This window comes from Ovis aries, chromosome 3 (assembly GCF_016772045.2).
Source record: "Ovis aries strain OAR_USU_Benz2616 breed Rambouillet chromosome 3, ARS-UI_Ramb_v3.0, whole genome shotgun sequence".
Lineage (NCBI taxonomy): Eukaryota > Metazoa > Chordata > Mammalia > Artiodactyla > Bovidae > Ovis > Ovis aries.
This window is the reverse complement of record NC_056056.1, coordinates 132,206,197-132,230,044: the sequence shown is the minus strand read 5'-3', so window position 1 is coordinate 132,230,044 and position 23,848 is coordinate 132,206,197. Positions and strand designations below refer to the sequence as shown.

The 23,848-nt window shown below is 46.3% G+C and overlaps 1 protein-coding gene and 1 long non-coding RNA gene across 6 annotated transcripts; one reads left to right on the top strand and one right to left on the bottom strand.

Annotated features, from left to right (window-relative positions):
- Positions 1–2,732: 2,732 nt before the first annotated feature.
- Positions 2,733–22,633, top strand: COPZ1 (COPI coat complex subunit zeta 1). 5 transcript variants are annotated; one of them, XM_060414035.1, is made up of 10 exons: positions 2,733–2,775; positions 5,399–5,455; positions 14,234–14,302; positions 15,535–15,653; positions 16,293–16,384; positions 17,497–17,552; positions 18,858–18,935; positions 19,095–19,146; positions 20,381–20,419; positions 21,007–22,633. In XM_060414035.1, exons 3-10 carry the CDS (start codon positions 14,277–14,279, stop codon positions 21,067–21,069), a joined length of 525 nt encoding a protein of 174 aa, XP_060270018.1. In that variant the 5' UTR covers positions 2,733–2,775; positions 5,399–5,455; positions 14,234–14,276; the 3' UTR covers positions 21,070–22,633. The 5 variants fall into 5 exon arrangements, with proteins under 5 accessions (XP_060270018.1, XP_004006322.1, XP_060270016.1 ...); XM_004006273.5 differs by lacking the exon at positions 5,399–5,455 and having other exon boundaries at positions 15,572–15,653; positions 21,237–22,633; XM_060414033.1 differs by lacking the exon at positions 5,399–5,455 and having other exon boundaries at positions 15,572–15,653.
- Positions 17,310–18,923, bottom strand: LOC114113969 (uncharacterized). Its single transcript, XR_003588776.3, has 2 exons — positions 18,741–18,923; positions 17,310–17,574 (listed from the first exon to the last, which is right to left on the bottom strand). It is a non-coding gene; the product is annotated as an uncharacterized LOC114113969 (long non-coding RNA).
- Positions 22,634–23,848: the final 1,215 nt, after the last annotated feature.

Below are 23,848 nucleotides of genomic sequence, written 5' to 3'. Positions count from 1 at the left end.
CACTTCAAAACAGCCACTGGTTACATTTTGGTGTATTTACTTCCAGTCCTTTCCTCCACATATTTTAAATAAACTGTTTGTAACCATATATACATGTTTTTATATGCATATAAATAGAGAGTGTGGGGGCAGGCAACATGCATTTTCCATTTGATTCGTTCTTAAAGGTTTTCCAGGTGAAGAAGAGGAGAGGAAGCAGGAACAGCAATGACCACAAGGTTCTATGACCATAGAACTTTAACGCTATGTTGGACCCTAAAAAGCTCTGGTCTGAGCCTCCTCATTTTCCAAAGTGGCAGCTATAGTCCAGAGATGATACAAGGACTTTATTAAGACAAAGTCACTGACCAGTACTAATGACTCGCATCCAGCCAGGTGTCTTCCCTCCACAGCACAGTTAATCAAGAGGCTAGAGAGCTAAGAATCAGCCATTTTCTGCAACAATGTCTAACTGTTAAAATTTGTCAGTTACTCCACAAAGAAAGAGGAGTCAGCCACCTCCCACAAGCCAACCACATAACATAGTTTTCCTCTCAGTCCCTGGAGCACATCCGGCACTGGTGTAGGCTACTTTAGGTAGGACTAGGCTACAAGAAAGGCTGTATTACAGGTCAGAGGAGTGGATCGCGGGTAAGAACACGGTTTTAGAACCAGAGCCCCTGTGTTGTTTGGTCACTCATTTGTGTCCATCTCTTTGTGACCCCATGGACTGTAGCCCACCAGGCTCCTCTGTCCATGGGATGTCCCAGGCAAGAATTCTGGAGTAGGTTGCCATTTCCTTCTCCAGGGGATCTTCCTGACCTAGGGATTGAACCCGTTACTCTTGCTTTGCAGGCAGATTCTGTACCACTGAGCCATCAGGGAAGCCCCTGATCAAATGTATGGCTACCAATTAATAGTTGTATGGCCTTAAGCAAATTACTTAACTGCTCCGAGCTCCACTTTTCTCATCTGTAAAATGGGAGTAGTAACCATCTACTTTATAAGTTTTTTAAAAATATATTAAATGATGTAGTTAAAGATGTAGATGTGCCTGGCACATAATAGTACCTGGTCAGTAAATGTTAGTAATATCATTAAACTGCCAAGCCAAAGACTATCTTGTGATTCCAGGAACAATGCTAAATGTTTGAATGACTCCACATGGGAATAGACAAAGGCTAAACCTTTGCTTCTCCCAGATTTGGGGCTTGTCACCTGGGACATTACCAGAAAATCATACATCTTCCTTCATAGCATATGTTAGCTCTGTAGTTTGTTTTGTATTGCTCTATACTTTTCTCTTGGAGAAGGAAATGGCAACCCACTCCAGTGTTCTTGCCTGGAGAATCCCAGGAACAGGGGAGCCTGGTGCGCTGCCGTCTATGGGATCGCCTAGAGTTGGACATGACTGAAGCGACTTAGCAGCAACAGCATACTTTTCTCTTAGGCAGTCTGATTCTGCTCTGAAAATTTTAGAAGAACTCCTGGGTTTAGATACTCTTTTTGGAGAGCTACTAAAGACATAACTGTTAGAGATGGAATTTAAAAAAAACTAAACCCACAAAAACCTCTGAGGGACAATATAAGGCAATAAGGGCTTCCCTGATGGCTCAGATGGTAAACAATTCAAGTGCGATGCAGGAAACCCAGGTTCCATCCCTGGGCCAGGAAGATTCCTCAGAGAAGGGAATGGCTACTCACTCCAGTATTGTTGCCTGGAGAATTCCATGGACAAGGGAGCTGGTGGGCTACAGCCCATGGGGTTGCAAAGAGTTGGACTCAACCAGCGACTAACACACATATAAGGCAAATAAAGGTGTCCCTGACCTACGAAACGTCAGGGACCAAGAAACTGAAGGGTGAGGAAAGCTAAACTTCATCAAAATCCCTCCCTATTGTGAAATCTCTGCATTCAGTAAACTTCTCTTTTCTCATTGTGCAATGGCTTGTCCCTACTGGAAAACAGCATACCCTGCTCCCTACATCGTTCCTTATCCTGGACCCTTTATTCCTGTGTCCCTCAGCATCCAAAGATCTCAAATCCCGTTTCACGGCTGGCCAAACAAAATCTGCTTTTAGAAAACTCACTAGCTTCTTGTCCTTCCCTGGATCAAGCAAAGTCTGGGACTCCACCTAGGGTAGATTGTTATTTTTAGCAATCAACCTCTAGCGGCCTTCTTTTTATCAAAGTAACACGCTGGTCATCTTGTGGCTTTACTTTATGACTGTGCAGACTTTGAGTATGCTGAAGTGATCTGAGCGAATCTGAAGGAAGAGCTAGTAGTGTTTGCCAAAGCTACCGTGAACATCGGGGACCCAATGGAGGCTCCGGAATGAAGATTCCGGTGGGATTACATCAAGACCTGCCAGTGTGAAGGGCCAAAGAGACACAGCGCCCCCTAAAGGGAGTGCGAATCAAAGTTACTAAATCCGACCGATGATATCACGTGCCCTCCGCCAGGCCAATTGAAAATTAACAATCGCTTCCTCTGTTCCCCATGGAAACAACCCCGCCCCTCTGACCTTCCCTCTCCATTCAGCCTTGAGGTTTTGTCGTTTTATTGAATGTTTAAACTGACAATCAAATACCTGCGCCTTCTGGCTGGACACCTTGCTTCCGCTAAGCAAACTAGTACACTGATTGGTCAATAAAATAATAGATGACATTTGGGCGTCCAATAACCTTCATCCCAGGCGGGATCTAATGAGGACGTAGGGCCAATCAGAGGCGGCGTTGCCTCTGTGGTTCCACGTCGGCACCAGCTGCGGGGCAAGATGGAGGCGCTGATTTTGGTAGGAGCTGGAGGGGCACCCGAGATCCTGCACTGTCCAGGGGGGCCGGGAGTCGGAGTTCAGTCTGAGTGGGAGGGGGTAGAAAGGGGAGTTCCTGGTAATCCTCGGGGTCCGAACGTTTTGCAGGTCCCTGGAATAAGCCTGTGGCCTAGTGCCGGAGCTAAAGCCTCGGTTTAGAGTAGGAAGCTGTGCCGGGGTTAGGGCAGAGTTGGTGGAAAGTTGAAGGGAGCACATGGAGTCCTTAGGACACATAGGATCATAAGCGTACTGGATTGGGGTCCTTCAGATTCTCTCTGATTATGTGCATTGTGGATGATACTGTGATTTGAGTTCCCCCAAATCTCCAAACTCGCCTCGAATTGTAAGAATAGAGTGCAGGTGTTTGTCATCACAGAAAACTTGTCACAGTGCAACTCTCCGTTGATAATTCCCTGTCGTAGACCTTAAAAAAAAAACTATTTTCTTCTTCGATTTCCTACTATGTAGATTTTGTCATCATAAAGAATCAGTATTCCATTAGAGTTCTGGAATACCTGATAAGAGTTAGTGTTGGATTGTGGAATGTTTTTTCAGACTTCTTAATCTGTTCTCCTTTTCCCGGTTCATTTAAATTTTGGGAATTCTTACTATAGTAGGATCTGGGATGCCAACTTTTCTCTGGTTATGTAAGAATTTTGGTGACTGAAGAGGTGTGTTACCTCCCCTGTCCATATAATCCTTTTTGCTTGCTCAAAAAAAAAAAAAAAACAAAAAACTATTATCTCTTCTTTAGAACTGAGCATTTCTCTCAAAAGTGCCCCACCCCTTTCAAACGTGGGGTTGTTAACATATATATGTATGTGTAATGTGTAGGAATTTAACTCCCAGCTTCTTAATTGAATTGAACTCTAGGTTCCTTTTTTACCCCCCTTCAGCTCTTCATATGTACACCTCCAAATCCTCATCAGGTTAAAGAGAATAACAGGTTTCAATATCCCTCTTTCAAAATGGCAAATGCAGGGATTCAGTTCAGTTCAGTCGCTCAGTCGTGTCTGACTCTTTGCAACCCCATGAATCGCAGCATGCCAGGCCTCCCTGTCCATCACCAACTCCCAGAGTTTACCCAAACTCATGTCCATCGAGTCAGTGATGCCATCCAGCCATCTCATCCTCTGTCGTCCCCTTCTCCTCCTGCCCTCAATCCCTCCCAGCATCAGGATCTTTTCCAATGAGTGAATTCTTTGCATGAGGTGGCCAAAGGATTGGAGTTTAGCTTCAGCATCAGTCTTTCCAATCAACACCCAGGACTGATCTCCTTTAGGATGGACTGGTTGGATCTCCTTGCAGTCCAAGGGACTCTCAAGAGTCTTCTCCAACACCACAGTTCAAAAATATCAATTCTTCAGTGCTCAGCTTCTTCATAATCCAATTCTCACATCCATACATGACCACTGGAAAAACCATAGTCTTAACTAGATGGACCTTTGATGGCAAAGTAATGTCTGTGCTTTTGAATATGCTATCTAGGTTGGTCATAACTTTTCTTCCAAGGAGTAAGCGTCTTTTAATTTCATGGCTGCAGTCACCATCTGCGGTGATTTTGGACTCCAAAAAAATAAAGTCTGACACTATTTCCCCATCCATTTGCCATGAAGTGATAGGACCAGATGCCATGATCTTCGTTTTCTGAATGTTGAGCTTTAAGCCAACTTTTTCACTCTCCTGTTTCACCTTCATCAAGAGGCTTTTTAGTTCCTCTTCACTTTCTGCTAGTTTCTTCCAAAAATATGGTTTGTTTAAGTCTAGGTAGAAAGCTTTGAAATCTTACTAAAGATATTTTCTGTACCAACCAGTTAACCAGTGTTCTTAACTAGTTAACAGACTGAGATGAATTCTAGGGAATTGGTTTCTTTGGAAGTTTTAAGAAAATTTTAGACTGCCCCTTAGTTCTGTTTAGAAGGGAGCCTGCTTATAGGTAAAGGAGTGAGGAAGATGATACTCCAGGAGCCCTTTTAACAAGGGATCTGTGTGTAGAGTGACCTGAGTTATATGTGAAAGTCTCTCTCCCTCTCACATTTTCTCTTACTTCAGTTCTTATCTTTGCTTCCATAATGAAGTTTGTTTTGACCTGCTTCTTCCTTATATCCATTTTAATCTTTACCTAAGATGCTTCATTCACAGATCCTTGCTGACCTGATCAGGTATCCCTGAAGTTTGCTTTAGAAACCTTACTGATTCTTTGTCCTGAGGAACCTATGTGATGTGTAAGGGGAAACGAAGATTAAGGGAAAAGGGCTTCCTCGAGTAAGCACAGTCAAAACCAGGATTAGTTTTTGACTCCTAATCCTCCCAGACCTAGTATTTCTCTCATATTATCGTGTGCTTCCACCTCTTCAGTATGCCAAATTGCACATTCAACTATCAGTTATATAAAACGTTAGTTAGGTACAAAGTACCAACTTTCAAAGTACCAACAAAGTACCAATACAAGTTCTTGTCACCAGAGTTCTTAGAATATCATATTAGTAATTTCCTTCCTCTTTGTCTGTGCTTCCCAACATTTTTGTATGTGTGTGCTCATTACTACCTTCAATATATTTTGGGCCCCCAATTAAGAACTTACGTATCTTTCTCTCCATTCCAGCCCTTCTCAACTGGAGTTCCAGGGGAGAATTAAGCCCTAATGCCGTAAGACATCATTGTATGTAATGAATCAATTTCTCTGTATACGCAGTGTCACTAGTTTTATACTATCTTTGGGAAGAGTAAAAAAATAGTATTAAATAATTTTCAGTATTCAGTGTTTCAGTTGTGGAACCCTGGTTGAGAATCAGGTGGTATTCCCTAAATTTTTCTCTTCTCACTACCCTCACATTCTGATCCACAAAATAGAGCTCCATCTGATTCAGAATCACCCTTTCTCACTGTTCTTTTTATCTCATCCCCTTCTCTGCTCAGTGGCATCTTCTAATTCTTGGGTCAGCATCTTCATTGTGAAAAGTATAAGGAGTTCCCTGGACTTTTACCTGAGCTTCCTATTGAGCTAAAATGTTGATTGTATCTGGATGAAAGTGAAAGTATTAGTCACTCAGTTGTGTCTGACTCTTTGTGACCCTCTGGACTGTATCCTGCCAAGCTCCTCTGTCCATGGAATTCTCCAGGCAAGAATACTGGAGTGGGTTGCCACGCCCATCTCCAGGGGATCTTCCTGACCCGAGGATTGAACCTCAGTCTCTTGCATTGCAGGCATATTCTTTACTGTTTGAGCTACCAGTATTTAACAAACCACTTCTTAGAGAAGGCAGACCTCTTCTAAAGTTCTTTTAGGCTTCTCCCTCTCACGTGTCTGTTTCCTGGTTTGACTGGCCCTCTGGGAAAATCTGATCAAAGCATATTCAGTCTTCACCTTTACAAGACACATAGCCATCGGATACTGAGGAGAAGGGAAAGTAGAGTGGGGGGAGGTGTCAAAAAGGATCATCATTTGAAATTTGGTCTGATTATGGCACTTTCTAAATACCAGTTGTTGTTCAGTTGCTAAGTTGTGTCCAACTCTTTGTGACCCCTTGGACTGCAGCACACCAGGCTTCACTGTCCTTCACTATCTCCTGGAGTTTGCTCAAACTCAGGTCCATTGGCTTAAAACTCAACGTTCAAAAAACAAAGGTTGTGGCATCTAGTTCCATCACTTCATGGCAATTAGATGGGGAAACAATGGAAACAGTGACAGACTTTATTTTCTTGGGCTCCAAAATCAATGCAGATGGTGACCGCAGCCATGAAATTAAAAGAAGCTTACCCTTTGGAAGAAAAGCTATGAAAACTCTAGACAGTGTATTAAAAAGCAGAGACATTACTTTGCCGACAAAGGTCTATATAGTCAAAGCTATGGTTTCTCCAGTAGTCACATACAGATGTGAGAGCTGGACAGTGAAAAAGGCTGAGTATCACAGAATTGATGCCTTCGAACTGTCGTGCTGGAGAAGACTGTTGAGAGTCCCTTGGAGAGCAAGGAAATTAAACCAGACAATCCTAAAAGAAATCAACCCTGAATATTCACTGAAAGGACTGATGCTGATGCTGAAGCTCCAATACTTTGGCCACCTGATATGAAGAGCCAACTCATTGGAAAGACCCTGATGCTGGGAAAGATTGAAGGCAGGAGGAGAAGGGGATGACAGTAGATGAGATGGTTGGATGGCATTACCGACTCAATAGACAAGAGCTTGAGCAAACTCTGGAAGATAGTGAAGGACACACAAGCCTGGCATGCTGCAGTCCGTGGGACTGCAAAGAGCTGGAGACGACTGAGGGGCTGAACAGCAGCAACAACAGCAGGTGCATTGAGTCGGGGATGCTAATAGGTTCCCTTTGTTTATGTACTTGACAATGGGCTACGCTTCTTTCTTGAATTAAGTAGTCCATTCCTACCTGTCAAGCAGATTTGTCTAATCTTTCTCAGGTTCTTTTCTAAGGAAAGAGACCCTTTCATCTCCTTCCATTCTTGGTGCTTGATATTAATGCTCCTGGCCTGGACACAGCTTTCTCTTTCCTGCTGTTTTCTGCTGGTTCTCTGTTAGTTGTGAATGGAGAGGGATCTCTGCAGGTCACCATTCTCCATTAATAACCTCTGGAATCTTAAAAGATAATGACATATCCCCTTCCACCTTCCCTCTTTTACCCTTTTTTCATCAAAACTGAATTACTCTAGCAGTCCAGATCTTTAAATCTTCCTCATAGGTTTCATTTTTCTTAATCCTCTCTGGATTCACTTTCTGAGAGCTTTTCCAGGGCTTTATGGACTAGACGTCTTAATTCTATTCTTTCTCTCCCCTTTGTAAATTTCTATCCTAAAACAATGACCAGATCCTGAATTCTAAGCCTCATTCAGTAATCAGGGAATCCAGGGTCCACACAGGAGTATGCATATATATTGGAGGAAGAAACTATGCAGAAAACATCAATGACTTTTAAAGGCTCATATTGCTCTGTGGCCTTAGCTTCCTGAATCATCTTAATGGGGCTTTTGTTAAATTCTTTTGGCACTAACAGTAGAGGTACTTGGCCTAAATGCCCCCTTCCCCTGCTCTGGGCAAAGGTATCAATTACATTAAGCCCCCAAAGCACTCCCATCTCATTCCTGGCAGTCCCCTGTGCCCCTCTCCCAGCTGCGTCCTTGCCGGTGCCTGGCTGGTCCATTTCGTTAGGAGAAGCAATCTCCTCATTCCTGCACTGTGGAGATATATTTCTCAGCTAGGGCGTGAGCAGTGCCAGCACTGCCCCCGGTGAGGTCCCTGGCAGCCATAAAAATTTTTATTGTGATTATGTTGGTGTCGGGGTGTCCATCTGGGTTATTGCACACCTAGTTTAATTGATTGAAGTTTAATTTATTGACACTTCAGATTAAATGATCAGAATAAACTGTGCTGTTACTCTGGCCGGCTTGTTTTAATGGTTGATTGCTGGAAGCAGACCTCGGCTTGAACTAAAACCCCCAAAGAGCAATTGACGCTGCTTCTAACTCTCCTCATGTCTTGCCCTCCAAGAAGACCTCGTTATAGATTTCCGACGTATTTATATATATTTTTTCCCTCTCCTTCACAGTGGTGGGAAAGAGTTGGTCCCTGGCAAGGTATAAATTATATCAGAGGTCTAGGGGAGCTGTCACATGGTCAAAGGAGGAGGAGGGGGCCTCCATGTGAAGAAAGCCAGACCCCTGAGAAGCCAGGTCTTCCTTGGGAGGATGAATGCAATTATCCAGATATTTGAGGGAGCCTAGTGGCAGATTTAGGGTCTCTTTTTCAGCTAGATACTTGCTACTGTTTTTTTGCTTTACTCTGTCAACGTGACTTGGTTAGAGTCAGGATACTGACAAGAAAACTGAGAGGCAAATAAAGGATGGAACAGGGATAAAGAATCAGTGCCTACCTACCCACTTATGCTAGAGTAATTAGGAAGATGGAAGGCAGCATGCCCATGGACAGCTTTGATGAAGATGGATTGGGAGGTTGAGTCCATGCGCATGATGAGATCCCCGTCCTGGCCAGAGCCTCTTTCATCTCCCTCTGCTGATTCTACACAGTTTATGCTTTCTCTCAGATCAGGTTATTAGAGGAGTTCTGTTCTTAGACTCCCAAGCCTGTCACCTCTTCTGATGTTTGACCACCCCCATCTCTTCAGGAAGTCTTTCCTGTTGTGTAATCTAAGTCTTACATGCTGCAGATGAAACCTTGGTCTCCTTATTTGGCTTTTAAATTTTCCCACTATTAAGGTAGGCATCCCCATCCACAGCCTTTTGGCCCGGATAGCTCTGTCTACCAGTTTTCTCTAGCTTCTTTTCTATTATTTGTGTAGTCTTTAGAGGGAGGCTGAAACTAGGGGAGAAGATAGCGATTCTGTCTCAGGATTGATTTGGGGGAGCAAGTAGCTTGAAAGATGAACACAGAGGCTGTCAGTTCAGTCTTTCAGAGACTAGCTTTTTGTTTTCAGGAGCACACGGGTGGGGGAATAAATCCCGACACAAACCATGATTAAGGACTCATCAGAAATAGATCTAGCCCCATTTGAGTTTTCCCTTTGCTGTGTGATATTTAAATGAGGGCTCTTGGATTATCCAATGGGGCAAGCAGGAAGTTCTAATGTTGCTCTCAGGGTTCAGATATTTCACACCTGAGGAGTATTTTGATTTCTGCTTGTTCAGTTCATCTCTTCATAGCACTACTCCTCACTTTTGACTCTCATTTTTGTAATTCTTTCATTTCCAGAATAGCTGAAGAATTAGGGACTGTGTAACCTCTGTGCAAAAAATTCTCTGGCAGGTGGGCTTTCAGACTTTTAAGAAAGGACTTGAAACTACATTCCTGAAGAGTTTCGGGACCTGATTATCTTTGTCCTGCCTGTCTCGGAGCTGCTGGATTTACTCACTGAAGGCTGGAGGGGTGTGGTGCTGACCTTAGCTCCCCCTGCTGGCTGTGTTAGTTTTCTCAATCATTTATTTATGAAGGCCACACACATGTTTATTGAAGTCATTATTCGGTGCCTGGCAGAGGCGAGGGGGTGGTTTACAAAGTATCACTCATTTCTCCTCTTTTTCTCCCCTCTCCACACCATCTTTTTGTCTTCAGAGAGAATCTCATGTAATTCTAAATCTAGGTCTATGAACTCCTTGAAATCATCAAAATTTGTGAATGTGTGTTTTCCTGGTAACAACGTCCATGGATTTCATCAGCTTATCGAAGGAGGTCTAACGTAACTCAAAAAAGTTACCAACCTTAACTGATCTAGCTCAGGCCTCTCATTTCTCCTGTGAGAAAGCTGACTCCCAGAGAAAGGTAGGACTTGAGTTAATGGCTGATGCAGACTGTAATAAAAGATTTAGGAGTTAGGGACATTTTTTGTTGCAGTGGCAGACTTCCGGTGACCGTGCTTTCTTGTTTTGTTTCTGTGTCAGATCGGAGGAGTCTTTCCGGGTGGCTCTTCCTGCCATCAGTTCTTCCTTCCTGACACTTGGGTTCACTTTCCTCTTAATAACCAACATTTGGTCTCTTGTCGGCTGGGGAATGTTCTGTGGTACCTGTGGCTCCTCTTTTTTCCTGAGCTGTGTTGTCTGAATCTAAGTAAACCCTTGGGTAGGATATGAAAACGGTTTTTCTCTGGCTAAACCTTTAGCTAGTTCTCATCTGAAGTCCCTAGGCTTGTGGCTGGAAAACTGGAGCCTTCAAACCTAGAGGAGCTTTTCATTTTAGAAATTGGCACAGAATCAGGGAGCAAAATACCTGCTCAGCCATGTGGAGCTGGAGTGGTATCTAGAAATTTCTCCTAGATTTTTTATATTCTTGGTTTTACTTTATAAAATATATTTAAGGAAAGAGCATCTTGTTTCTAGTTGATTGAGACCTATTGTTAAGCCAGGGCACTACTTTCTGGCATGGCCATAAAGATTTCTTTATAAGTAGAGAATGAAGAACTTTCTAGAAATCTGAACCAGATTTTTTACTTGTGTCCTTTCAGCTTTGTGGATCTCATCCTCTAACTCCACAAAGGCTTCTTGGCTCCCTCCCTTCTGCCTTCTCCCCCTGCCCCCACCAAAGATCAAATAAAGTAGTCATAACCCCCAAATATCCTATCTGCCTCCTCTAAGCACTACCCTGGTCCTCTTCTGGTGGCATAATCATGGTCTTATCCCAGAGTATCCTTTTACTGTACATTGTGAACAGACTTAACTCCATGCTTTTTCAGGGCCCCCGTTTCTTCTAGTTTGACTTAAAAGACACACAGATAAGAGCTTTTCTCCAGCGCTGCCTTTTGAATATTTTTGCAAATAATTATAGTCCTGAGGAAGCTGCAGGTCATCTGAAGACCCACAGGGGGCAGCACTAGGAATGACTCCTCCCTTCTAGTCCTCTGTGTGCTGGGGTAGGGGTACCAGGAGATGCTGATGTTTTTCACCAAGCTTCAGAAGCCTCTGATTGAGATCAAAGACTTGTTTGTAGCAGTCTCTTTGCTTGTCAGTGTTGTTTCAGCTCTCCTGAGGAGTACAGTCTAGTTTTCTTGATAATAAAAAGGGACATGAAAATCTGAGCCACCCAACCTCCCACAGACCAATCTGCCTGTATATCATTTCCAGCCACCGTTAGCATTTGAGGTGAAGTTCTGTTATACACTCAGGCTGTGGCTCTCTGAAAGTCAGTGCATCACAGAACTTTGTCTCGAAAGCTTTCTAGCAGCTGCCCATTTGGGAGTGGGAGGGAAGAACAGGCCTTTAAAAATCCTTTGAACGTGTCCCTAAGCGTGTAGGGTCTTTCTCAATAATCAGCATTTAATGTGTTAACAAGGTCAGGCCTACTCCATTGTCCAGGAATGCTGCTTCTCAGTAGCTGGGAGTTGTTTATAAACTTGCCCTTTGCGAAAAACTTAAAATGAAATTACATTATCAGTAATCTCAAAGAGTCGGACACGACTGAGCGACTGAACTGAACTGAGTGGCTTCTGGGCCCTAGAAACAGGCTGGTTTTATGATATGAGAGGAACTTCAGGCCCTCCCCTGCCCACCCCTTCCCCACCCCCACACACACTCCTGAGAGGTAAAGGCCCCAAGCTGAAGTGGAACCAGCTGCAGTCAGGAGGCGGCAGGAAAGTAAAGGAGAAGCTGCCAGTCTGGCCCTAGCCAAGCGGAGAACTGAAGCAGCATGGAAGCTCTGCCCAAGTTCTCGGCTTTATTTAGAGTGGTCGTTCCTTTGGAAGTTTGAAATGACCAGCCTTTTCTCTAGTGCCTTCTTACCCCTTTCAGATTTACAATCACATCTGGTCTTCTCCTTCCCCCGCCTTTGCCCTGTCTTTTATCCTTCCCAGGAAGATCCATGTTTCTATTTTGGGGGTTTCCTTGATGGTGCCTTCTAGGAAGCCAGTGAAAAGAGCCGGGAACAGGACCCAGGCGTCTGTCCCCTCTTTGCCAGTTGTTTTAGGCACTCTCTTTCCCTATTGGCCACAGAGGATTGTCTGGCTCTCCGACTTGGCTGATGGCCGTAACCGTCTTCCTCTGCTTTGGGATCCGGTTCTTTCTAGAGATGCCAGACTCTGCGGCTGCAAGCATGAGTTACCTGTGCCAGATCAATGCCCGTTTAAGCCATTGGGAAGCTCTCTAAGGTTGCAGATAGCCTGAACAGAGCCAAAGATTTCCAGGGAAGAGGCTGTGGGAAAAATTTCTTCTGAATTCCCTTCCTGATGGACTTCTTTTCCTTCGTTAAGGAAACTCATTCCCCTGATGTGTTCATCAGAGGAGGATGAGTTGGTAGTAATGTCACCCAAAAGGGCCACACCAGAAAATCTACCTGTATGCGGAAGCCTGATTATAAGAGAAATCCCCTAGATGCTTATTGCATCAATAAGTTTTTATCTTACTCTCAAAGTTCATTTATTCTCAGAATCATTCAATAAATTTTGAGAATTTAGTATGTGTATTATTCTGGACACTTGTAATAAATCAATGAATGAAATAAAATTTTCTTCCTCAAGAATCCAAGTGGGGAAAGCTTACATTCTTCATCACTCTGTTCTCAAAATACTGGGTTCCCTTTCCTCTCCTTCTGAACTCCTTGAACTCAGGTTGGTTCTTTGCTTGGAACCATAAACCTCTTGGAGCCTCATAGGATAGTTTACCTTGGTAGAAGCTACAGATCCTTGGCAGCGATTCTTTCCTCCTCACCTTTGGGTCTTTGTTAAATGTATGCTTGGAGAATAGAGAATGTGTTTGGCCCTGTGAGAGCTGTGGGTTTCCTAAGTAGGATCAGGAAATGGAGGTAGCAAACCATCAGCCTTGTCTTATAGCACAGGAGAAGGATATGCATGGTAAGTAATGTTGATAGTCAGGACTGTGTGCCGGCAAACGCTTTCATACATGTACCGCTGCCTCCCTTCCCTTCTTCCTTTCGTGTTAGTTGGTTCCCTGGAAGTTGCAGAAGTGGAGGAGCTTTTACAAAGTGATATGCTTTGAGTTTGAGTGTAACCATTAAGGCTGAGATTCTTGATTTCTTTCTTTCTCTCTTTCTTTTTTTTTTTTTGTGGCCGTGCCGTGTGGCATGCAGAATCTTAGTTTCCCAACCCGAGACAAACCCATGCCCTCCACAGTGGAAGCATGGAGTCTTAACCACTGGGTCACCAGAGACGTCCCTGATTTCTTTATGAGAGCCAGTTTCCTCAAAGGTTGATTCTTGGTGGTGAAGGACCACTCCTCTCCTGCTCCTTATCTGCAGGTTTCACAGTGTTTCTTAGATGGAGCCTCTTCTTACTGCTTCTTAACGACCCCAAATTCAGATTGTTTTTTGTCTTGGCAAGTTAAGTGGTGGCGGTCAGGGTAGAGTAGGGGAGTTGGGATCCTAGGAGAAGTCTTAGAAGATGGATGTCTCCCTGGGCTGCATTCAGAACTGGTGTGTCTGTGTGTGAGTGTGTACATGTGCGCATGCCTGCTCCTTCCCCTCTGCTCAGTGAGTGGGTGGTTTAGGGAAGGCTTGCTTTATGCCTCTGCATTGCCACTGCAGCAACTTCCAAGTACACTAGGGCATTCAACCCTGTTTTCCTATAGCCCCGTGCAGTGCTTATTAATTAATCTGGTCACATTCCATACCCACCTGTGCATGGGAGACCAGGGAGGAGGGAGAGTAATTTGGAAAATAACTATAGCATAATATTTGGAAATAACAGCATGACCTACTTTGACTAAGCCCTCTGTGAGTCTGGCTCATAGAAATTGTTTCTCTGGCACTGCTCTGGGTCCTTTGTTGAAAAGTCCCCTCCCTCAATTCAGTTCATTTGTCGCTCAGTCATTCTCAGTGGCAAATGTCAAAATCTAACCAGGCTGGGATAGGGGACATACAGAGACATCTCTAACCCATTGCAGCACCAGTAGGATTAGGAGAAGGTATCTGGTTTGTGAGTGGTGGCAAGAGCCTTCAGGACTGAAGATGTGTTCATATCTCTTCAGGAACCCTCCCTGTATACCGTCAAAGCCATCCTGATTCTGGACAATGATGGAGATCGACTTTTTGCCAAGGTGAGATTCCCTTTCAGATTAGTTGAGAAGCAAGACAGAGTTTTGGATCTTGGGACTGGCCCCATTCACTCCTATTCATCCACAAATAATTTTGAGAAATCTTCTATCTGACTACTCCAGATAAAACCTAAACTGCTCCTATCTGTTAGTTGCTCTGCTTCCCTATCCACCCATCCTTAGACTTTGTCATCAACATCAGAAGAGAGAAAAGCTTTGGAGCTTGGTTTCTGAACAAAGAAGTGTATGGATGTAAGAAGCAGCCTGCCTAGGCCCATCACCCCTGTCCCTTTCCCTTCTACCCCATCATCCTGCCTGAGTTTTTCCAGGGAATTCTCGTGCAGTTCCATGGTTCCAGCCCTACATCCGCAGTCACCACCAAGCTTGCTACTTCCTGACTTTCCCGGTCCGATGTTTCTAACTTTGGATCCATTGAAAGAGAAGAGGAAGGACACCCCTCTCCTCTCTCTCCATATTCTCCCCCTCCTAGAGAAATTTTTTCTGTCCCTGGTGTATTAACTCCGGGCAAGCATCACATAAATCAATCAGCAGGTAGAGATTAGTTTAGAATTCACCAGCTGTTCCTCCCTGTAATTGGATGTAACTATGCAGGACACCTTTTGAAACAGTTATCCAGTTACTAAATGCCAGACCTGTCATAGGTCTTCAGCTGACTGCGACGGATTAGCCCCTAAAGAGCAGAGCGATTTAGCAGCCTGCATCTCCGCCCCCGTGCCAGGGAGAGCTTGGGAGTGGGCTCCATGGTGTGCTAGCTTGCCTCCCGCTTGTTTGAGTTTGCTGGAAAGGAAGCTAAAATACCAGAGAGCCGAGAGCCCAGGCAGAGCTTGTCCTTCTACGGAGGAGGGTTTTGCAGCCCTTCCCAATTCCTCAGCTTTGCTCAGTGAGTGAGGGCTGGTGCCTTCTGTGTTCTCTAGCAGTGCTCCCTGACCTGGTGCCTGGGGATGGCCTCAGGGCTGCTGCTCTGGCGTACAGATGGGGCAGAGCCTCCTCACAGGGCTTCTAGGCCTTTTGCCCTTCCAACCTGGGAACCATGAGGTAGGGTGGCTTAGAGCAGGGTCCTTAAAAAGTTTGTTTTCTATCCGATTACTCACTGCTCATTCCCTACCTCTATGGTTCTCCCTTCTTCCTGTCAGTATTTCTCTTCACCCCATCCCTTGAAGGGGAGAAATCCAAGACCCAGGGCAAAACAGTCACTAATCATCCTGCGCTTCCAGCTCTAACAGCCCAACCCGTCTCCTTCCCTCTGACCAGTACTATGACGACACCTACCCCAGTGTCAAGGAGCAAAAGGCCTTTGAGAAGAACATTTTCAACAAGACCCATCGGACTGACAGTAGGTCGTTTTCCTTTTCACTACTCCCCGTGGTGGGTGGCCAGGGGGAAGCCACAGCGGGAAGGGGGCAGCAGTGGGACTGTGGAGAAAGGATAAAATGACTCTGCCTCCTTTTTCTCTTTTTTCCCTCCTCCCCTCATATAATAAACTCTTCAGAAATGTAATGGGGAGGTGAGTGTACCTCACGCGGGAATACCGTGCTAGAAGGTTGGCTGTTAGCTACCTGTCTAGTCCCTGGATTTATGAGCCTCACTTGACAAATTTAACTGCAGCTCTGCTTATTGTACCGCATCCATTAGGGCAGGTAAATGGAAGTCTGTAAAGGTGACCGCTCTGCATTTTCACCTCCGAAGGATTGACTAGTATCCTGTCTCATATGCAAGGAGGGAAATAAGGGTAGTAGGGGCGGGGAGCAGTTAAAGAAGAAGGTGCTTAGACTCCCCCATTCATACTTGCCTTCTGTTATCATCTGAAAAGAAAAAGCAGGTCAACTTTGGTCTTGAGGGGGGCCATTAAGACCCACCTTCTGTCAGCCCCACGTAGCTGAATACTAATTCATGGTAAGTCCCTCTACCCTAACTCTTTAAGTCTCAGACCACCCACTGTTTCCACCTTTGTTTCCCCCACCCATCCCCACAGGTGAAATTGCCCTCTTGGAAGGCCTGACAGTGGTATACAAAAGCAGTATTGATCTCTATTTCTATGTGATCGGCAGCTCCTATGAAAATGAGGTGAGAATCCCCACACTCTGCCATCTCTGCTCTCACTTCCTGAACCACTGGCAGGCCCTTGTGACTGGTTCTGGGCCCAAGGACTGCCGTGTGCCTTTGGCTTCTGACTGGCTGATGAAGTTGTCCGAGATCCATGTCAGCCTCACAGACATGGCCGAGCAACTAAATCAACCTGGAATGGAAGCTTTCCCAGCTTTCTCTCTGTGTCTGCGTAGGACACACTGTCTGTGTTTTGATAACATACTAACATACAGTATCAATGGCCTTCCCTGCATAGTGTTTTGAAGATGGATTTCTGAGTTGTGATCAGGGTTTACCTGTGAATGAGGCACACCTGACTGAGTTTGGGCCAATTAAGCAATACTCCGGGTCATATTGAAGCCATATAGTCTGAGTAGCTCTTTGAAGACTGGGTATAGCCCTAACCTGCTTGCCGTATGTAGGAAAAACTATTTACCTCAGGTCACAACTTTAAGGAGAGTAGATAAGTAAAAATAAGCCTCCACATAATTTGAGGCAAAAGTCACAGTTTGAGAAAACCAGTTCTTACTGAATTTTTACTGCTGTAAGTGCTTTGTAGAATGCATTATTATTTAAACCTTGTAGCACTTCTATGAGTTTTGGGCACTAGTGCCCTCGTTTGATAGATGATTAAACTAAACCTTGAGGAACTGTATGACATCTGTTTCATGTGGTTCAACCTGATAACTTTCCCAGGGTCACACATCTAGAAATGGTTCAGCGAGGATTTAAGTCCAGATCTGTCTGACTCCAAAGTCCGTGCTGTCTGCACAACCACCTTCAGCTATTGCTTGGTTAATGATTTTTCTAAGACATAGGGTAACACATATACAGTTGGGAAATACACGCAAAAGACTGACAGGAAAGTTCTGTTTGAACAGTCTGGTCAAAGAGAGACCTCAAATTACGAGATCATGAAGCAGAATTTATTTTTGTTTTCTTCCTGTTTTACTCTCACTTCCACCATATGCTGTTGGTCTTTTGTGAAAGCCTGTGTCTTTTGATCCTTAATGAGTTAGAGGGTTTTGTTTTCAGGTAGCAGCTTTTGGGGCCTTGAACTTTATCCTTCTGCTTCTTCTGTCTCCAAATAGCTGATGCTCATGACTGTTCTGAACTGCCTCTTCGACTCATTGAGCCAGATGCTGAGGTGAGCAGGCCATTCTTGACATCTGTTTGGGAGAGAAAGTCACTATTCTTGGGGCCCAGGGATTTGTGGGGGCTCAACAGAGGCTGCAAGGAGTTGACTTACCTTGAGAAATTGGGCTTATTATTTCAGAGTAATTTACACTGATGGGGAGGACTGGATGGGGGAGTGTGTTACTCCTGTGGAATAATTCTCCCAAGAAAAAGGATTGGGAGGGAGCAGAATCTTTGCCTCTCTCTGCTGTCACATTCTGCCATGGCTCTGTCAGAGCTCCAAGCACCTCACAGTGTTCTCCTGGGCTCCATTCTTTACATTCAAGATAGAGAAAGGGCAAGCATAGGGAGGTGTCCCGGATACGACATCAGCACCTCGGGAATGGAGACACCACTCCTAAGTTTTCATGTGCGGCCCTTAGTTGTTCCTTCTATAGAACAGGAAGAATGTGCCTTTTACCCTCTCCTCCCCATCTACCTCCCCACCATCCTCTACTCCCCACGTAGATGGGCCGTAGAAGAGATATAAGATACTTTTCCTGAAAACATCCAGGGCTCCCCAGTGAGCCCAGTACAGACATCCATCCAGACGGAGCAGAACAGCAGGCGCTCTCAGCCCCACAAAATCAGCAGGGTGAATGGCTCAGATTTCCTCAGGAAGGGGATGATTTATTTCTCAGCCAGGTGAATGAATAGGGTTCATTTCAGTGATCTAGTGAAAGAGTCAAACTGACGGATGTGACTGGCCATGTGCACCAACCACCGGATCTGAGGCTGGTGGGTGCTGGGCCCTGGCGGTTCCCAGCCCCCTAGTTGGGCTTCTTTTCAAGGCCTGAGCAGAGCTGGGGAAGGAGGCTGGGGGAGGGGAGGGAGCAAGGAGAGTCTTAGAAGGCTTGTCAGAGCTTGAGTGCAAATAGAGTTTGCACTCAGCCCCTCCTCACCTCCCGCCACCTCCAGATTGAGTGTTAGCTCTGTGGATTTCCTTTTTCCACACACTGATGTCAGTGTTGGTGAGCAATGTTGTAAGCAGCATCATAGCAGATAGGAAAGAAAGCATAGCTCTGGAAATGAGCCCTCGAATAGGCAGAAATTGACTGTATGTATATTTTGAATCTCTTTCCTGGCATTCCTGATCCTTACTCAGCAAAGAAGTGTAGGAAGGGTGTTAGGATGGGTTAGGCAGAAAGTTCTTACTCACTTCTTTGTGTGTTTAGTGGAGACATACATGGGTCTAGCTGAGGCTCCCCCAACTCAGACCATGTCCTAGGATCCCTTTCACACCCAGGCTGGGTTTTCTCTTCTCTTGGGGACTCAGGAAAAATGTAGAAAAGCGAGCTCTGCTGGAGAACATGGAGGGGCTCTTCTTGGCTGTGGACGAAATCGTAGATGGAGGGTGAGTTCTCTGCCCTCCCTGGACCTCCCTGGATCTGGGGTAAGGGGTGGGGCCATTGCCCCTGTCCTGAGGCAAGGGGGCTGAGTGACCAGAGTTCCCCCACAGTAAATTGGTCCTTCAGGACAGAGTGAACAGTTGGTCTCTTCTATGTCTCTTCAGGGTGATCCTAGAAAGCGATCCCCAGCAAGTGGTACACCGGGTGGCATTAAGGGTAAGTATGACTGTGCCCATCCCCCACAGCCCCTATCCATTCATCCTCTAGGACCAAACCTCCTCAATGATCTAAAGGGTTGGGGCTAGTAGAATACATATAACTGTCTCCTTCCCTTTCAAATTTTCTTATCTCAAGGACGGGAAGCAGAAGGAAGGTGTTTCTGCCCCTAACCTGGTACCTAGCATCTCATACAGTCTGCACAGAGTGGACATTTAACACATACTTTTAAAATCAAAGATGAACTAAACGGAACTTGAATGTTGATGGTTCTAAAATGATAAAGGACTTTGAGGTTGGCTGCTGCTTCCTGGGGGAATGAATCCAATCATCTGAGGCAGAGGTGTGTCTTCCTTGTCTTTTAAAGTCTCAGGAAACTGAGGACAGCACCTCTCCATCAGGAAGTACTTATTTGTCAGAACCTCTGTCCTCTTTGATGCCAGTGGTACCAGAAAGAGGCTTCTGAGTTAACCATAGAAAGCCTCAAGTCATCGAGGTACAGAGAGAGCCCACCAGCAAATTGTAGGGCTACAGAGAGGCCTGAGCAAAGCCAGTCTTCCCACTCACAGAATGTCCCAGCTCTGACCTCCAGAGTGAAGGCTGACAGTGCCGGGTAATGGGAAATCTTCTCCCTTAACTGCCGTGGGCTCCATTTGCATAGTTTAATCTTCTCCTTTAACATATGTCTCTGCATGGCAAGAGAGACGGTCCCCCCACCCCCTCAACCGACTCCCTCCTTTCCCTTCTCAGGCTGCTGTTGCAGCAGTTTATTTCTCAAATTAACGTGCTGTCGTTACCCATCAGGCCTTGCGGGATCCATTAAACTACCCGGGCTCCCCCTCATCCTCTCCCTAGCGATATTGATATTCAGGGAAGGTCTTCTCTGACTAGGGAATCAGGTCTCCCACCCCCAAGTTGAGAATCAGATAACCTGCTGATTACCTGGAATGGAATAAATCTTAAGAAGTCCTCCTGCCTTAAAAGAGAAGATGGATGAAATGACCCTTTTTCTTTTTTTTTTTTTTGCTCACAGTCCCTCTGGCCAAGTAAAACTGTGGCTAGCCAAGTAAAATTGTAGCTGCACTAACTAGTCCCTAGGAGGGACTGAGAAGGTTAGGGCATGTGCCCTTCACTTCAGTTTAAAGGACTACCTCTTCCTTCCTCACTGCCCAACCTCAGTCAGGTCTTACTCCAGCTTTTTTCCACACTGAACACTTGTCTCTCTGTGCCACAGGGAGAAGATGTACCCCTTACGGAGCAGACCGTGTCTCAGGTATGACTTTCTTTCCTCCTCTCCAGAGGGACCGGGTCACTAAAGAGGCTAGCATAGCATTCCACCCCAGCCCACCAGGCCTGAACTCAGCAGACTAGAGACTGAAGACATGTCTTCTTTGGCTCCCACTTAATCCCGAGAACCGGGGCTCATGGCTCATACAGTCCAGTGCTTCCTACCCATCCCAACTCCTACCCACTTTCCTATGAGCAGTGGCTGTCAGCCTTGCTCTACACCCTTCAAACCCTCCCTGCCTGATGCCTCATTCAGTGATTTATTTCCCAGCAGAGGCTTGCCTTAAGCAGATGGTCTGTGTGCATGCACACACACACTCTCTCTTTCTCTTATTATTCAAATGAGGGCTAAGCTGGCAATGCATACTCTAGAATATGCATGCAGGTTTTGCAGATCCATCTTGCTACTTTGCAGATAGATTGTCTACCTGATGGGGGCGGGGGCGGGGAGGTGCAGGGAGGGATTCTGTTTTCTACCCACTTGGAATTCTCACCAAGAAGTCCATCTGGATGTGGTAACCCCCCTCCTTTTAACATGTGTCCAGTAACCCCCAGTTTTTTCTTTCCTCCCAGGTATACCTCTTCTCTCTTCATCCCCCCAGTGGACTTGAGTTTTTTTGGAATTTCCCAAACTGACAGTCCTCTAGGGCCTTAGAGAACTTCTTCCCATCCCTCTACCCTTGGGGATTTTCTATTTGCCAGTCTTCTAAGGACAGGGAAGGCAAGTGAGGGGAGGGAGAGCCCCATCCCCACCCCCACCCTGCCCCTCAGCAAGCCCCTCAATGCCGCCCTTGTCCCTGCAGGTGCTACAGTCAGCTAAAGAACAGATCAAGTGGTCCCTCCTTCGGTGAAGACCCCACTGTTCCTGGCTCCTCACCCCCTCAAAAAATCCACGTCGGCTGTGACTTGTCATGCAGTCCCCCAAATGATGCTGTCAGGGTCATCTTGGGGGTCACAGGGATCCTTAAATCTCCCTCCTGTCTGTCGTTGCCTCCTCATTCCCACCCCAAACCCATGTACACTTCCCATTCCTTCTCCCTCCTTTTGGCAGTTCTGGGGGTCAGTCGGGCTCTCAGTGGATTTGGACATGGGCAGGGGCAGCACCGTCTTCCTTTCTCCCCTGGATTAGGCCCCCCTGTATTTTCTCCTCCATTTCTGTGCCCTTTGCTGCAGCTACTCTTCAAAGCAGGAGAATGTGCTGAGTGTTTTCCTCCCTTTGCCTTTATCCCAACAGCCCAATATGTCCGGCAAGGGGAAGGAAAGGGAATCCTTTCCTATAGAATGAGTGAGGGTGGGGAGAGGCATATCACGTCTCTGCCACAGCCCGGCTGGGCTTGGTATTTTCTCCCATTTCTTCTCACTGCCCAGGTCTTCAGCCTTGGGAAAAAAGACTGGGAACAACTCATAGGCAGGGGACAGTGTGGAAGAAGCAGTGATTTAAATTTTATTGGAGAGGGCCTATAAAATTCTTTATTTCAAACACAGCTGAGTTTTTTTTTTAACCCCGATCCTGGCTTGTAACTTCAAGACTGCTGTGGTCTGTGAGTGTCCGTTGTGGGAGGGTCTGTCTCTTGGGCCAGTACCTTAACTCTCCACCTTCACTCCCCGTGGGATCTCCGCCTGGCTTGTCCTCTCTGTGCCCTGGAGCAAAGCCAGTCCCTGAACTAAAACTCCATTCTAGTCTTGGGAAGGAGAGTTTCTGCTCAGAACAGGGACAGGGTGGAATTTATGACTTGGGCCTCTGGGCTCTCTCAGCCCCTTCTCTCCCCCACATGCATTTCACTACTCTGCCTTGGGTCTGCAGTCTGTGTCTGCTGCTTAACCCTGTCCTCTCTCTGCCTCAGCCTTACATCCAGGCAGTAGGTCTGGGGCGCCTCCCCTCCCTTGGTCACTGAGAGAGGCACCTTTCTTCAGAAAACCTTGGGGATTTGGATTCCCCCAGGAAGACAGAGGAAGGAACAGCCACTGTTTCGTCTCATCTCTCCCCGATCCAAAACTTCCCACAAAAAACATCTCAAGAAATCTTCCTGAGACTTTGAGTTCTGCCCCACCAACTGCCAATTCTCCAAGAGTGTGGGCGGATAACTGGGCATCCATCCGTGAGGGGGCATTTCTGTGTAAGAGATATGTGGAGTCAGGATGGTAGCCACCTTCATATTCTGCTCTGTGCAAAGAGGAATAAAACATTTCTTTTTCCAAACTGCCTTTGTGTGATGTTTGTGTTCCTCTTCCTCTCTTTTTGGCAGCTGCTCCTGTTCCTCTAAACACCACCCCCCCTTGCTCCCCATCTTATAATATTTCTTCCTTCCTACCTCAGAGACTCCCCAGCATTCTGCCCCCCCAACCCCCATCCCTAATTTACGGGGCTGTTTGCCTCCTTGGCATCTCTCCGTCCACTCTCCTGGAAATTGGCGCCAGGGGTGGGGTAGGGATGGTATTTTCTCAGTGGGAGTCCCAGGGAATGGAGTGCTCCCCCCACCACCCCCAAAGCCAGCTGCCTGCTCCCGCCTCAGCCATTAGTAACCCAGAGACGCGCACCTGCGTGGGGGCTTGCCTGCAGCCCCGGCTCCCTTCCTGCACCTCCCTCTCCCGCTCCGAAATGGCGCTGAGCGGGTTATTTATCGGAGCCAGCACTGCTCCAGAAGGTCAGGACGGTGGTGTAAATAACCTCTCCTCGCCATTTCCCCATCCCTCCAGAGCCTGCTCCCCACCCCCTCCTCCACCTTTATTCGCACAAATGAATGTGGCTGGGCTGGCGCAGAGCCTGGCCCTGCATCTTAATGGGGCGGTGAGCTCACAAGATGGATTTAGCTGGGGGTTTTATGGTTGCCTCGGCGACAGGAGAATGCTTTGGTTTTCTTTCCCCCTTCCTCTGCAGGATTTGAAGGGGGGCGGGGGTGGAGTGTGGGGAGCGCTTCTCTGCGCTGCAATTTTAAGGGTCTCTGCAGTCACCTCTACTGCTCATGAGATGGGCCTGTAACTTCAGGATTAGGCAACAGAGACAGGAAAGGTTGAGGGAAGGAAGGTGACCAGAGGGAGAAGCATCAATGATGCCTAAAACAGAGGTGCCATCTTTCCTGCTCTTTGAGAACCTAGCAATTCAGCTCAGCCACTGTGGGACCCCTGAGCCCGGGGTCCCCTTCAGCAAAGAGGGGAAAAAAATGCTTGGGTATAGCACTCTGCAATCCTGCATTGAGAGTTGGGGTACAGGGGGCTGGATAAGGGCTAGGGATCTTTGTCTTGCCCGTCTAAGCTGGGAAAAAAGCCGTGTTCAGGCATTAACGTCACCACCCCAATCCTCCGGGCTTCCCTTTTGGCTCAGCTGGTAGAGTCCACCTGCAATGTGGGAGACCTGGGTTTGATCCCTGGGTTGTAAGGTCCCCTGGAGAAGGGAAAGGCTACCCACTCTAGTATT